This window comes from Ursus americanus, chromosome 1, assembly GCF_024610735.1.
Source record: "Ursus americanus isolate L20-20 chromosome 1, mUrsAme1.1.p, whole genome shotgun sequence".
Classification (NCBI taxonomy): Eukaryota; Metazoa; Chordata; class Mammalia; order Carnivora; family Ursidae; genus Ursus; species Ursus americanus.
In genome coordinates, this window is record NC_142127.1 from 32,574,328 (window position 1) to 32,590,006 (window position 15,679).

The window sequence follows — 15,679 nt, forward strand, 5'->3', positions numbered from 1 at the left end:
AAAGCTGTCCACTTGACTACTTGGCTTTTCTAATGTCATCTTTAAGTGGCTACTGATTTTTTTCAACCGGATTATTCTACTTTTGACAGTAGATAAGCTCCACTGAGAATCCCAAAGGTTTTTTCATACCAAGTTTAATTTTGGTAACAATTTAAAAGAAGCTTCAGATTGCAGCAGTAATAAGACCTCAAAGGAGAAAAGGCTGTGAAACTGAGCCATTAAAGTAACCTTGGCACTTATTACAGTGTTCTCATAAACCAAATGTCTTGACTGGGCCTCAGAAGGCACTTTCATTGGCTGGTTTTCTGGAATGTTAGGGTGCTAATTAGGTCAAGGTCCCAGCTTCATCATGTCCACTCACCAATTACCTTAACAGAGAGAAAAATTCTGAGCCAGTGCCTGTAGGAAAATTATAAACCCATTATATCCCCCCATAATCACAGAAGCATTAAAGATTGACCCAAGGTAGCAAGCATACAGGTGCCTTATAAGTCTTCTGTAGAAATTCCTTTTGCAAACGATCTGATCTTTTAGCTTTCTCGGGGAATGTGATCTTCCTTCTAAATATTTTGTGGGCACTTTCTCTGAATAAATTTAGCACTTAATTGTAAAATCTAGACTCTGGTTTATGAAAATAAAGTATGGAAACTTTCTGACAGTGCACAAGAACAGTGAAAAAAATACAGTTTTTCTTTATTAGAAATAAAATGGGGACGCTTGGCTCACTCAGTCCATTAAGTGTCTGCCTTTGGCTCAGGTCCTGGGATGGAGCCCCACATCGAGCTCCCTGCTCGGTGGGGAGCCTACTTCACCCTCTTCCTCTGCAGCTCTCCCTACTTGTGCTCTCTTGCTCACGCTCTTGCTCTCTCTCAAATAAGTAAATAAAATCTTAAAAAAAAGAAAAAGAAAAAGGAAGGAAGGAAGGAAGCGAGGGAGGGAGGGAGGGAGGAAGAAACTGATAGGGGCACCTAGGTGGTGCTGTTGGTTGAGTGTCCAACTCTTGGTTTCAGTGCTGGTCATGATCTCAGAGTTATGGGATTGAGCCCCACGTTGGGCTCCACGCTCAGCGTGGAGTCTGCTTGAGATTCTCTCTCCCTCTCCCTCTGCCCCTCCTGCTCGTGCTCTCTCTCTCCTTCTCTAAAATAAACAAATCTTTAAAAAATAAATAAACTGATAAAGCAATGTTGCAACAACATTGATGTGTGGAAGTGTTTTTGACTAAATTGTTTTTACTCTTTTGTTCGTGTTCATACCAGTTCACACATATCTACATATATAAAATGTTGTCAAAGGTCCAAACGGCTTTAAAAGATTCTCTTTAAAAGCTATGCATGTTCTGTATCTGCAGCTTAGCATTTAGCCTGGATAGTATGTGAAAATGATTCATCACTGACTAGCTCTTTTGGGTGCCAATATCAATCAATTAACAAGTATTCACTGAACACTGCTATGTGCTTAGTGTTTTACTGGGTACTGTGATCGGACAAAGAACAAAAGAGAATACATATGCTGTCAATAGACAGCTATAACCTTTTGAATTGAGAAGGGATAAGGAACTAGTGAAAAATATAATATGATGTATATGAGCACTGTATATAATTCAGTGTGAAGTCATTAGAGAAAATTACTGAATACAGGGTGTTTTAAACTGCCATATGACTATACAGCACATGCAAAATGAATTAAAGAAGGTATATATAGATCGTGATGTGAACACATGGTTGAAATGAAAGTAAATGATACAAACATCCTTCTATTTAAGTATGAAAAATATTTGCAAGCTATGTTGAACATTCTTACCACTCTTAAGGAATTCTCTAAACATTTTTGAAACACAGTATATGCTGCAATTTGCAATAGATGTTTTCTCCTCTATAGCAAGAATTCTAACCAAAAGATGAGAGTTGGCTCATAGACAAGCCTTAGGGAATCTATAAATTCTCTGAAATTCAGACAAAATGCATGAAGAAAAAGTTCATTTTTCTAGATGAATGATCAAAGTCTTTTATGAGATTCTCAAAGGGGCCTATAATCAATGGAGTGTTTTCCTTGAAACTATACTAGTACTAATTGCTAAAGTCAATAAAGAACAATGAGAGTTAACAATAAGATTTTTTTCTGTGACTCTTGATCTTCTTCTAATATAAAGACCGTTTTAAAGCCATCATTTTAAAGGTTATTTTTCACTCAGAAGAAAATATGAAAATAGTGTTGTTTTCCAAAAAGCCTTGAGAATTAAAATCAATATTCTATTAAATATTAAAACATACATTTTTCAAAGTGAAATGGACACCAAGGATAAACCAGTAATTTCTCTCCTCAAACACTGAAAGGTACAAGAATCTGGGAAATCATTCTACTTCTAAAGTTTATCCCCAGCAGTTTGTTGTGAACAGGACAGAGCCCGTGGATATGGAATCCTTTTACTTGCTACCACTGCTGGGCATGTTAACAGCGATGCCACCTTGAAAACAAGACATTTACAAAGACACTCACATCACTCTGGTTTTTGGCCGTCTTCAAAGAGTGCAACATCTTGGGATCATCATTAATGCTCAGGGCTCCAATCATTTTCCCTTTATTTTTCTCATAGTCTTTCTTGTACATCACCTGTAAAGACATCACACACGTGCCACATCCTGCCCACCAAGAATCATCCCTGCGGGCCCCTGCCCAGGTGCCCAGGCCACACTCACATCGCTGGCGATCCTGCTGTTGGCCTTGGCTGCCAGCAGGGGAATGGCGTCCACTTTAATGTCAAACTTCTTCGCTTTGCTCTTCTCCCAGTCATGCTTATAGATATTCTGGACAGAAAATTTGATCAGAAGAATTGTAAGAACAACATCTAACACAGATTCATCCAGTAAAAATAAGAAAGAGATTGAAAATTTTTATATGTTGACTTATTTCACCTACAAATACTATGTTTACCAAATGATAGTATAATTATTCATTACTCTGTCATCCAGCTTCCCATCTACCACCATATAATACTAAACACTTTTTAAATATGCTGTGAGCTTTCTAAAGATTCTGCTACGCTGATGTATGAAGGACAGTGTAAAAAAACAACCACTTGGAGGAGATGAGATGTGACATTTATAGGAGAGATCTTGCAAAACTCTAGAGATTAGCTGAGGGTTTCTGATGGTAACAGAGACTGTGGAAAATGAAATAGGATAGCTAAGAGCCTTCCCGGCATTTAGGCCTTAAAAGCTCCACTTATACCCTGGAAGCAATCGCCACAGTTGTTTAGTTGCATAACTCCTTATCTAGTCTTTTTAAATACCCATAACATTTCCTCTTCTCATGTGCACGTAATCATAGATTTCTGTGGCTTTAATACTTACATCACTCAAGTTATAGGCATTGACTCTGTGTTGGATAAACTGGGGAGCATCTGCTGGTACGTTGCACTTGAACTTCTCACTTTCATGTTTTGCTTTGTAATTCAGCTGGAAAACAAATAGAAGAGATCCAAACAGTTTGGGGGTCAGAATTTTCTCAAGTGTATATAAATGGCGAAGTTATTTCTACCCTTTTTTGAAAGATGCCTCAAAGAGGCAGTCTATGCAGTCAAAGTCCATTACAGGGCCTTGACCCTCACGCCCTCTTTCAGGATTGTGGTGTAATCCAATTTGGGTTGCCATTTCGTAAATGCTATCACAATGTATATGTGGGGAAACTCATTGTCAGATCTAAACTTTTAGGCTGTGCCTCAGGACAGGAACACTCGAAGTCTATTAAATTCTGTCATCAGAGAAATAACAGAAATAGTAATAATTCTAAATAATTAATATGCTAGCACAGTTAAAAAGATACATTTGTATTAATAAAAATGTAAAATATAGCCCTTTATTTAAAATTTTTAAAGGTGACATAGGTGGAAGGCAGGGAGTATAAAGAGAGAACGAGGCTGTTGAATTCTGGAGCCAAAGGCGAGTGCACGAGACTGAATGTTGTGTAGTAAGCACCTCCAAAACAGAGCCCGTGGCCTAGCCACACCAACGAGAAGAGCGTGTGGTGGCCAGGCACTGCATACAGCACCCTCTTCCTTTGCTGCCTGCAAGTTCAGCTGGGTCAGTGATGTTACGGTTTAGCTGTTCTTTCTTGTGGTGTAAACTGTTAATACGCTAGAAAAGTTGCATAATGAACGAATAGGACTCCTGGGTTATACTGATGCCATTTCCTTCTTTACCAATTGCAGATGAGCTCCCTGTGATATTAAAGCACGTTTTAGAGTAGGATAGAGTGTATTTTCCTTCCTGCGAAGGCTGTGCTACTCTCAGCTACTCCAAGTGTGGTCCACCCACAGCAGCAGCCACATCACCGAGGAGCCTGTTAGGGCCAGCATATCCCCCCAGACCCACGGCGTCAGAATCACTGGGTGACCCACATGGATGTGAATGTTCGAAAAGCACTGCTATTCTTCCCCTGATCTTCGCATGGCTGGGCCGTCTGCTTAGATCTTCCTTGCCCACCCAGTTGGAAGTGTCCCCCCACTCACTGTCTCGCACATCATTCTGTTTGAATTCTCTATCACCCCGTCTTAGTTTTCTTCTTACTGCCTGATGTCTTCCTTGTTTCTTTACTCTTTGTCTTTTTGTAAAGTCTTCACCAGCAAACTCAAGAATGGGAAATGCTTCCCTTGTTACCTACACGGATACTTTTGTTGTCTTTAAGGTGCCATGAAGTTTTAGTATGCATCATTTTGGGTATGTGACAGACCATAATGGACAAATTTCCCACTAAAAATTGGAGCCTTATTGAAGAAATATTATTATTACTGTCTAACACCATTTTCCCTAAGGCTGCAATTTGACCTAGCAGTTTCCTTTGCATTTTATTAAACAAATCTTGAAAAATGACATTGTTGGGTAGATAGATGAGCCCATGAAGCTAAAGTGAAAATGCGTACATTTCAAATAAACACAGCATTCTAGGTCATCCACGCTTGCGCAAATCAAGGCACTTACATCGCTAAGATGCTTTGTGTTGAGCTGGGCTTGCAACAGCACAGGAGTGTCAGTGACGGCCGTGAATTTGGTCTTATCTGGATGAACTTTGTATGTATGCTAGAAAAGATATTCTTTCATGAAATTTCATAATGTACCTTTATATTCTTGTTCATATACACCGTCTTATAAAAAGTTTCCAGTTAAAAATAGAGATTACTTCCTGAAAACCTGGTTGACATGTTCCTACTTTCTCTCTCTCCATCTCCATCTCCTGACACTGCCTCCAAACTGGTCTCCGTGCTGCAAGTCAGGAACCGGATTAATTCTCCTCCTGCTGGAGCCTTACGATGGCTCTCCACTGGACTTGCATTCAACCGAAACTGTGCCTTCACGGATGAGCCCTACCCTACAGAATCTCCCCCCTCCCTTCATCGCCTACCATTTCACCTCTTACTCCTCTCCCCCTCTCCAGCACCCTTCAGCTCCCTCATCCTTTCAATTCCCTAAGTGCCAAGTGTGTTCTCCCCTTAGGCTGTTCTTCCAGTTGCTCTCACCTTGATCTTGGCATGGCTGCACATTCCTGCCTTAGACACTCCTTGAGCACCCCGTCTATGGTGCCCATCCAGTCTCTCTCTCCCACGTCATTCTATCTTAATTCTGTAGCATCATTCTACATGTGTTGTTTTATCATTGTCCGGTATCTTTCTTCTTTCTGTGTTCTTTATTGTCTCTCCCTCTCAAATGCATGCTCCCCAAGAGGCAGCCCACCTTGTTCCCTCTTCTTTCCCAGCATCAAGGATGGTGTCTGACACAAGCTAGCTCCTCATGTAAATTCGTTAAATAAATGAACACCTGTCTCTCAGAAATTTCCCTATTTTGCCTCCCCCATCCATGTGTATATAAACTACTAGAAGTAAAGATTTATAAAACCACAAGCTATTTTGTAACAAATAGGTTTTTTCACAGTAATTTTCGTGCTCCCCAATTCCACCCAAAGTTTCAAACCACTAGATGTTAGCATTTAAACTCCTGCTAAAATTACCACTAGATGGCACACTAATCCCAAACCCCATTTCAAGAACTCAGGGCCCCTGACTCACATCTTTACACTGGTCTAGCTTCTTGATTGCTTCATATTCTTGTGTTATTGTCTGAGGGAAATAGCATTTCCCTTTATCTTCCTCATACTCTGCTTTGTAATTTTTCTATAATGAGAAAGAACAAAAATAGATCAGGATTGTTATTGCCCCCAAATAACGTCACTGAGAGACAGGAAAACGGTCTTCAACTTACATCACTGTTTTGAGCGGAAACTCTCATGCAGTGTATTTGATATGGGTCCTCAGAGCTGCCTACATAATGTCCCAAAATATTCTGTACATATGAATCTTTGTATTTAGCCTGAAAAAGAAAGCATATTGATAGATATGTCGATTATGTATGTTACTTGGCAAACAGAAGAAAAGCCCTCAAACCCCAGGGGTAACCGCAGCCTTTCGAACCTCACTGAAGTTCTTCATCAGAGTGTCAAGCTGATACTTAGGGGTCTCACAGTAGTTCATGCTCTTTGCTTTTGTCTTCTCATAGTTTTCCTTGTATAATCTCTGTCGAAGGAGAAAGAATATCAACCAAAGAAAAATATATCTCATGGTATAAAAGCCATTCCCATCATTGCGATACTTAACCAAAAAGGCAGATTTTGTATTTTTCAGCATTTATTTTCCACAAGGCAAAAAAGGCAGAATGAATATGGTAGAGGTTCGTGTCTTGAAGAATCTAGTCCGCTAATATCCATATATATGCCAGTGTTACTTTTGCTCACATTTCTCAGCCAGAACGTACCGCAGTATGCCAAGGATGCTGTCTAAGCAACTTTTTGTCTTAAAATAATTTTTCCCACTTGAACACGTTTGAAAGAAAATGAATTGTTTAATAGCGCAAAATTAAGTAAAAGGTATAAAGTGGACCTCAGATACGTAGGCACAGTCCTGCCTAGAAAAGTATTCAGTTCAGCCCTTGATGAAAACACATTTTACGATACCTTTGGAAGTTGGCTTTTCTCACTGAGATCTAATATTTTTCTTTAGAGTAATAATATGTAAAAAGATGATTTTTCCACTTTGTTTTAGGTATCACGTATTTCTACACATTCTTCTTCATTCTCCCGTTTAGAAATTCAAAAATATACTCAGTAAAGAAAAGCATACTTATAAATGATACAGAATAGGGAGTATTTCTTTCATGCCATGAATTAGAGAAGCAATTTTTATAAAGAGTTTTATTTTTAATATTTTAGTCTTTAAAATGAGATCAGTATTTCATAAAATTCTTAAAATCCTTTGTTCTTGAGGTTATACTTCTTCTAGTTTTCCTACTTTATTGGTCTTTGGCCTGATTTTCTCACTTCTTGCCTTTTATTTCTCTGTACATATTTTTGCAAAGTCCCTGAAGTCAGATCATGATATGGAATGAGTATGTGTTTACACATAGGGAAATATTAAGCCCCTCTCTAGGAAAAATAAAGAAAATGCTATTGCTAGTATATTTTCCCCCTAATTAAACAGATGGCATTAAAAAAAGATTAAGGAAACGTTTACAATATTCACTGGTGTCTCAAAGTACAGAGACATCATAAGAATTAGGCACTTAATCATCTTTTACCACTGGGCTTTCGCATCTGACTTGTCGTCCTGAATCTGAGATTTCATTTAGGCTAACGTTCCATCTGAAATTATATTAAACAGTAAGTGCAGCCACATCTGAAAATAAGGGTGATTGACAAAGACACTCACATCACTCTGGTTTTTGGCCGTCTTCAAAGAGTGCAACATCTTGGGATCATCATTAATGCTCAGGGATCCAATCATTTTCCCTTTATTTTTCTCATAGTCTTTCTTGTACATCACCTGTAAAGACATCATACACGTGCCAGATCCCACCCACCAAGAACCGTCCCTGCGGGCCCCCTGCCCAGGTGCCCAGGCCACACTCACATCGCTGGCGATCCTGCTGTTGGCCTTGGCTGCCAGCAGAGGAATGGCGTCCACTTTAATGTCAAACTTCTTCGCTTTGCTCTTCTCCCAGTCATGCTTATAGATATTCTGGACAGAAACATTTTAACAAAGGAAGTGGCAAAAATGATACACGTGTTATCACACATTTAGGACTAAGGAGTATCTCAATACTCTGGCTTAAGACAAAATAAATGGATTGTCCAGAAAATCACACATATGAGTTATTTCTCTTTACGCTGAAGCTTCTAATTTTCCAAGACCAAGGTTCTCCACTCGCCATTAGAATCTTTCATCAAATTAACCTAATTTTAGTGACCATACTAATATCTGATTCCTAACACTGAGTATGTCACAGAGGGGCACAAATATTCTATCATTAATTTACTTTTTGTGATCTAAAGACAGCACGTTCATTGATCTCAAAGTCCTCTGAAAAGGTTATTCCCTGAATCATTACAATACTCACTGATGCTGGATAATCTAGTACTTATTTATAGAATTGTTGAAGAAATTGAGATCTCCCCTCCAAGGGGAATTTGACTTTTCTATGAAATTAAGTTTTGAAAATGAAAGGTAGCAACGGACGTTTGGCCTTAATGCCTTTTGAATACCCTATATATCCTAGTGTAAACTCACTTACATGTAGAAATAAGCATCATCTGTGTGAAATAAGGCACATTACCCATCTGAGGAATAAATAAAACGAAACTGTATCTGAAAAACCAGGTCCTGGGTGAAAATTAATTATTGCATAACATAAATGAATATACGGCTAAGATATCTAACACTGTGATTCACAGTTAAACCCACATGAGTGGGGGCATTTGGAGGGTTGGTTAAAACATACTAAGATTGTCTGATTGTACGAAGCTACTTACAACATTGCTACCTGCATTTATAAGGTGAATTCAAAGATACGTGAGCAGGGGCATAGGGACATGATACACAGGTTGAATGTTCTTCCCATCTGAACTCAGAAGTGTTTATTCAGTGAAGCAATCCAGAAATAAAAGCACAGGTCATCAGGATAGCCCACGGCATGGTATGTGGGAACTTACGTCACTCAGGTTATAGGCATTGACTTTGTGTTGGAGGAGGGCAGGGGTATCTGGAGGTATGTGGCACTTGAACTTCTCATTTTCATGCTTTGCTTTGTAGTTCAGCTGAGACAGAGAGTGACAGAGATAGAGGGAGAGAGAGAGACAGTAAAGGAGACAATTAGTTCTAAAGAAGAATTGTCCCAAAATACAAAAATCTCATGTGGGACATTTCATAAAATAAAATGTAAAATACATTTTGTTTAAATAACAACTGACGTTGTTAAGATCGAGACACAAGTCCAGAGCTAGGGTGGGCCACCCTGCGTTACTGACACCCTGCGCGATATCACATCTGTCACCGGGGTAGGACTGTCCTGGAAGGAGGTGGCTCTCCCACATATACTCCCTCTCCACGCATAGCACAATCGGTCCTCAGAATCAGGGGACTCTGAGACTCAGCCTTTTCTCTCTTTCCATTGTCAACGCTCACTTTCTGGGGAACATGTTCTAATAAGCCTGGTTACGTCTCCTCATACATTACGGTTTGTTAAGACTCTATGTGAAGACTTTATTTCTGGCCATAAATTGACTGAGGTTACTTTTATTGTTTTGTTTAGTTCAACACAAGCTTGGAAGTTCATACTTAAAACTCATGTGATAAAACTTACCTCAAAAACTCCATTTTCCAAAAACTTATTTGAGACAGAGACATTCCACATATTGAATATCTGCTCTGGGCCAGAGTATCTCCTTTACTATGCTCATATCTCCTTTCACTTACTCTTCAAAGCAACCACAAATTATGAAAGGGAAATAGGAGGCATAGAGAGGCTCACCAATTTGCCTACTCTGCCAGTCGTAAACGACAGAGCTGGAATTTCACCCAGTCTTGTCTGACTCAAGAACTCCTGTTCTTTCCCAGACGGTAAGCTACATCAGTTCCCTTCTAGAACCGTTTTGCTATCATTGTTATCCATCTGACAAGATGTAAGGCAACTAAATAAGGAGATATTTTAGGTGATTACAAATATAGACAAGTTAAATTTGCTAAAACGTACTTAGCCTTTTTTTGGCAAATGTGACAAGTCACTGGATTTTATATACGGAGTTGTGATAAGTTATCCCTCCTAACTGGATTTCCTGCATATTTAAAGGAACTTACATCACTCAGTTGTTTGGAATTGACTTGGGCTTGCACCAGAACAGGAGAGTCAGTGACTTGAGTGAATTTTGTCTTATCCGGATGGACTTTGTAGGTATGCTGTGGAGGGAAAAAGGAATCATTTTAGTGGTGAAATCCGAGTTGACCTATAGGCCAAGCAAGGAGAACGCATTCCTCCAAAAGAAAAGAAACTTGTAATTAATCAAACACATGGCTCTTTTCTAATTAGACTGCCGTGTTTTTGAGAGATATTTTCACATCTGTACAAAAAACTTTCTGATTCTTCAGATTTCCGATAACCTTTCTTTGGGGAAAAGAACTAGAACCCGCACTTGAAAGGTATGGATGACAATAGGAAAAATCAATTCATCTACTACAAAATAAATTGTGTTTCTTGCAATTTCCTTGCTTGCATTAATTTGAAAAGTGTTAACGTTGTAAGTATCTCTTGACCCCTAGATGCTACAAAGGACAGGACGCTCAAAGTTCATACTACAGACTTACATCTTTACACTGATCCAGTTTCTTGATCGTTTCATATTCTTGAGTTATAGTCTGGGGGAAGAAGCCTTTGCCTCTGTCTTCCTCATATTCTGCTTTATAGTTTTTCTATGAGGAAAAGAAATCAGATATAAGGTTGCAACCGTTATTCACACCCTAAAGACGTGTTAGTGGGAAAGCTACACGATTGTCTTAGAACTTACGTCACTGTTTTGAGCTGCGACTTTCATACAGTGCGTATGATATGGGTCCTCAAAGCTGCCTACATAATGTCCCAAAATATTCTTTAAGTAGGAATCTTTGTATTTAGTCTGAAAGATAAAACATATTTCATGTATTTATTGGGGGGAAATAATGGATCTTTTCTTAACAGAAGAGGTAACCACGGGGTTGCTTACATCGCTCGTGAAGTTGTGCAGAACTGTATCAAGTTGAAATTTGGGGGTTTCGCAGTAATTTATGCTCTTTGCCTTTGTCTTTTCATAGTTTTCCTTGTATAGTTTCTGTCAAAGAAAAAAGAAGTCAGTTAGATTCCTGTCACTCCCACACTGATTATAACACTTGTATTTCCCAACACTCAACAAAAGAAGAAGAAGAAAAAAAAAGATATCGCCTGTCAACTCTCTTAAAAACTGACAATCAAACATTGGGGTGTGGTGAATGATAAGTTTCTTCTATTAGCAATTACTGTAAAGCTCAGGTTTTTAACGGTCACCGAAATATCAAGAAACCAGTATGCTGCCTCAGACCAAGCCCTTTGTTGTGGAAACCTGTGTTTCAGAACTGCTACATCTCCCCTCCCCCAACTCACAGACCCTCACTGATGGTGCCACAGCAGACAGGAATATTCTGAGCAAGAGTGGATTTTTTTTTTTAAATAAACCTTCACGAAAAATTTAGTATACGCTGAGAAAAACAGTCTCCCTTCTTCCTTCCACCAAGGGAAAACCTCTTACACAAACAGATAGTATATCTTGAAACTACGGTATACACCAGAACTCAGATGATAAAGTCACTCACTCTTCTTCTCCGCTAGGATTTAAATTTAGCTCTAACGAGAACAATAAACAACTATTGGATTTGAAAGGTGCAACTGAGAAAGTGGGTCTTTCTCCTGTTGGGTTTTGAGATTGTAGATGGTGCTATTTGGTTTTTACATTTTTGTATTGTTCTCTTTATCAACAAAGGAGATTTGAACCCGGGCTTTTAGATGTTTGATAAAGATGACCTTTATCTAGGAAACAGGAGACCTGCTTTGCACTGATTTCCCAACAGAGCTATTTGGACAGACGCACTGACTCTCACCGCCACTCCCGCTCCACGCACCCCATTCCTCAGTCGCATGTGCACATTTCTACGGTGCTGACTTAATTTGAGGGACAAAGAAAAGAGAACTAACCCGCAGAGAGAACCATGTATAATCCTCAAATATTGGGAAAGCTTAATACAGTGTAACTACAAGGGGAAAACTCAACTGATCACACGTTCAGCCTCTTTATTTATATAGTCAACGTGGTCTCGGGCTGCTAGTCTCTCACTGATCCAATCTATTTTACATCTAACGGATTGGTCAGACTCTCAATTTCGCAAGTAGAAACTCCTGTGAAGACTCTGGGAGCCATCTTTCAAGTCATGCTGTTTGCAAGTGATGGTTTCTAGGGCCAAGATCTGTACCGAGAATGGCGGAGGTGAGCGGAAGCAGCTGTGCGACATAGGACACTTGTTCTCACCCCGCCTCAAGAACACAAGGGCAGGGCACACACTCAACTTCATCTCTCTCTCTCTCTCCTCCCCTTTCAAAGTCTCCTCCTGCCTGTGTCAAGATCCCATGTATCTCCCACACAGTACTCTTTGCCCATATGGAAGCTCAGGCACCAGAGCCCATAAGCAAATGAGGTTCTCTCTGCCCACTGAGCTAAACCCACAGCCCCCCCAAACTGACACACATCAAACTCGGAGGCACTCATGTCTACCTGTGGGTAACCAGCTCCAGGGGAACTGCTACACTAGAATCTTAGAGTATTTGCAAAGTTATATACGCATTTAGTCGTACCAGGAGCAAAATTTCATCTCTCTGGCAGCTAAGGTTAAAAAAACACTTTTTGACAAGAATGTACTTACGTCACTCAGGGCATTTCCTGCCGCCTTCAGCTGCTGGAGCAGTGGGTTCTCTGAAGCAGGAAGTACATTATAATCTGCTTTTCCTTTACTCTTTTCATAGTCTTCTTTGTATTTTACCTGTAGGAGTGATATAAAATGATAAAGTAACTCTCTGGGTTATTTTCGCTCCTCTCTATTATGGATATTATGACATAGTTCCACAAATCAATGTTCTCTCCAGAAAAGTTTGACATTTTACAAACAAAATACTCATAGTAACTCATAACAGCAGCAGAGAAACTGCATAAATTTCCAGAATAACTTTTCTTCCCATTCATTCATTCATTCATTCAAAAATGTCCATAGGGTATCGATTACGTGCTAGCTCCGGGACAGGTCCAAGAAAGAATAACCCCTGGTCCCCGTCCTCAGAGAGAAAAAGACACACACAAATAATGATAGTGCCTCCTGTCCCAGACGCTGCTCTCTGTAACCCTCACTTAGCTCTTAGCTTCCAGCTGCCTAATTGCCAACACGTTTTTAAAGAAAGCAAGCCAGAAGCAGCATCAATCTACTCTCTCATGCTTCCTCTGTGCCTGTGTGTGAGCATGTGTGTATTTAACGCACATGCAGAAGAGAGAGGAAGGGGCTAGAGGTTGGACAAAGGATGACAACCTCACGTTTTCTTTCTGCCCTTCCCACTTTGCACCTTCGATTCCAGCTTTAGCAGAAGCTTTGAATGAGCACCCAAAGCCCCTGTTAGGAACATGCCCAAAGGGAGAACAAGAAACTGATCCTAGTTCTGACCATGATCCCCAGTGCCAGCTATTTATTCCGGCAACGTAACTGTAGAATACAGAACCGTTCAAAGCATCCTAGCCTACCAAAATCTGAGAACTTCAAAAAACAAATATCGGTTTGGTCTCCAAAGGCAGGAGATGCACAGCTGACAGAAGCACCACTCCCTACAGCACACAGAAGCCTCACAGGGGATACTCTACAGGAATGAAAGACATAACCTTTCACTGCAAAGGAATTCTACACACCCTCCTATCTCTCTACCTGCCTCTGGGATACGCGGCCTCTTCTCCTGTTTCTGGATGAACTGTCAGGACTTGTGGCAAAGCTCCCCCTCCTGTTAAGCACCAGACCCTTCCCCTTTCACCTACTCAAGGATATCACTCCAGCCACTCTTCCCGCCTCAGATAGCATCACATTTTCCCTCCACATTGGATTTTTCCCATCAGCATAGAAACACAGTGTCTTTGTCTGCTATCTTAAAAGAATCCCCTCTTCACCCACATATCCCTAAGCCACTACCCCATTTTCTTCTTTTCCTTTCAGGAAAATACTTTGAAAACCTGAGTATACTTAACATTCTTCTATTTCTCTGTTCTTACCCATTCATGAACCATCTCTAAGCAGACTCAACCAAGTTTGTATGGTCTCATTAGAGACCATACTTTGGTCAATTCATGTCAGAAACATTTGACCCAGCTGATCACTTCCCTCTCCCTTCACTCACTTCCCACTCTCTCCCAACTCTCCTCCTACCTCATCTCACTGATGTGTTCACATGGAGATACTCCAGAGTCAATCCTTAGAGCTTTCTGTCTACACTTGTTCCCTTGATGGCTTCCAGTCTTATGATGTTAAATAGTATGCATATACCGATGATGCCCAAATTTATACAACCCTTCCAGATATCTCCCCTGAAACTTCACACTCATACAATCAACTGCCCACCTAACATTTCCACTCGGATGTCAAAAAGGCATCTCAGATCTTACATGTTGGAAGCTAAGCCCATGTTTCCCCTCCAAAAATAATTATCCACTCCTTCCACACTCTTCTCTCTCTTGATAAATTCCATCCATGCAGTTGCTTAGACCCAGACTGTCTTCTCAAATCCCGTATCCAACCCAATAACAAAACCAAGTCAGCTCTACCTTCAAGGTACATTTCATCACCTGCCCTAATGCCCTCCTGATCCAAAACATCACTATCTTGCACCTGGATACTGAAATAGCTTCCTAGGTGATGAGATCTTCTTGCTTTCACTGCTTCAGCAGAGCCAAGGCCAGGGTTTGAATCAAATCTGACTGGCTTTGAAGTTTATATGCTTTCTATTGCTTTAGAATGCCAAGGGCTCTGTTTACCAAAGTCTACTCTATAGAGCATATGAGCATATCTATGGATTTGTGTATCTTGTCTGTGACTAGATTTTCACCAATTAGTAGGAAAATAAGAAAAACAGTAGTAATGATGAGTGTGGTTGCCAGTTGTCTTTTCTTGAGGGGTCCTTCTGTCTGAGAGCACAGCCTTTCTACTTGCAGGTATCAAAAGGTCCTTTATGAAATATTGAAGATGGTACTTGAGTATTGTTAATGCTCATACACAGCAAAATTTTTCGAAAATTTGGTAGCCTCATTATAACCCCAAAGTACTTTTTTAGTTCTTGCTCAAGAACCCTTTTTTTTTTCATTATATACAAAACAAGAGTTATAAGAAATCCACCCACAATAAGACCATCACGACAAATGAGAGCATTTCCTCATACCTTGCTAGCTGCCACCCCAGCTTGTTTATTCACTTTGTACTCCGGCGTTTCGGTCTGCATGAAGTAGATCTGGTCTTTCATATTCTCAAAGTCTTCCTGGTATTTCCTCTGTAAGACATTAAACATGCTGGAGAACTGCTGGGAGCACAGACCGTGCAAGGGTTCACATGGGGGGACAGGGGCTGCTTGGAGAACTTACGCACAGCCCCGCTCCTCTTGGCTTACCCAGGTCAGGTTACAATGAGAGATGGTAGGGCCATCACAAAAACAATTAGCAACTTAAAAGAGATTTGGAGCAATTATAAGAGGCTGAAAACCAGCCTCTAAGAAGGAGCTCTCAGAGG

General features: G+C 40.2%; 1 protein-coding gene across 20 annotated transcripts in view; it reads right to left on the minus strand.

Moving 5' to 3' along the window:
- The window catches only part of NEB (nebulin), a 209,813-nt gene that overhangs the window by 170,439 nt on the left and 23,695 nt on the right, over positions 1–15,679 (minus strand). For all 20 annotated transcript variants that reach the window (XM_087860771.1, XM_087860769.1, XM_087860763.1 and 17 more), the window contains exons 12-27: positions 15,336–15,443; positions 12,797–12,913; positions 11,074–11,178; positions 10,879–10,986; positions 10,679–10,783; positions 10,175–10,273; positions 9,031–9,135; positions 7,952–8,059; positions 7,751–7,864; positions 6,461–6,562; positions 6,252–6,359; positions 6,059–6,163; positions 4,977–5,075; positions 3,351–3,455; positions 2,697–2,804; positions 2,497–2,610 (exon numbers count right to left, since the gene is read on the minus strand). In XM_087860771.1, the coding sequence (XP_087716897.1) occupies positions 2,497–2,610; positions 2,697–2,804; positions 3,351–3,455; positions 4,977–5,075; positions 6,059–6,163; positions 6,252–6,359; positions 6,461–6,562; positions 7,751–7,864; positions 7,952–8,059; positions 9,031–9,135; positions 10,175–10,273; positions 10,679–10,783; positions 10,879–10,986; positions 11,074–11,178; positions 12,797–12,913; positions 15,336–15,443 (1,710 nt within the window). The remainder of the gene's footprint in view (positions 1–2,496; positions 2,611–2,696; positions 2,805–3,350; positions 3,456–4,976; positions 5,076–6,058; positions 6,164–6,251; positions 6,360–6,460; positions 6,563–7,750; positions 7,865–7,951; positions 8,060–9,030; positions 9,136–10,174; positions 10,274–10,678; positions 10,784–10,878; positions 10,987–11,073; positions 11,179–12,796; positions 12,914–15,335; positions 15,444–15,679) is intronic.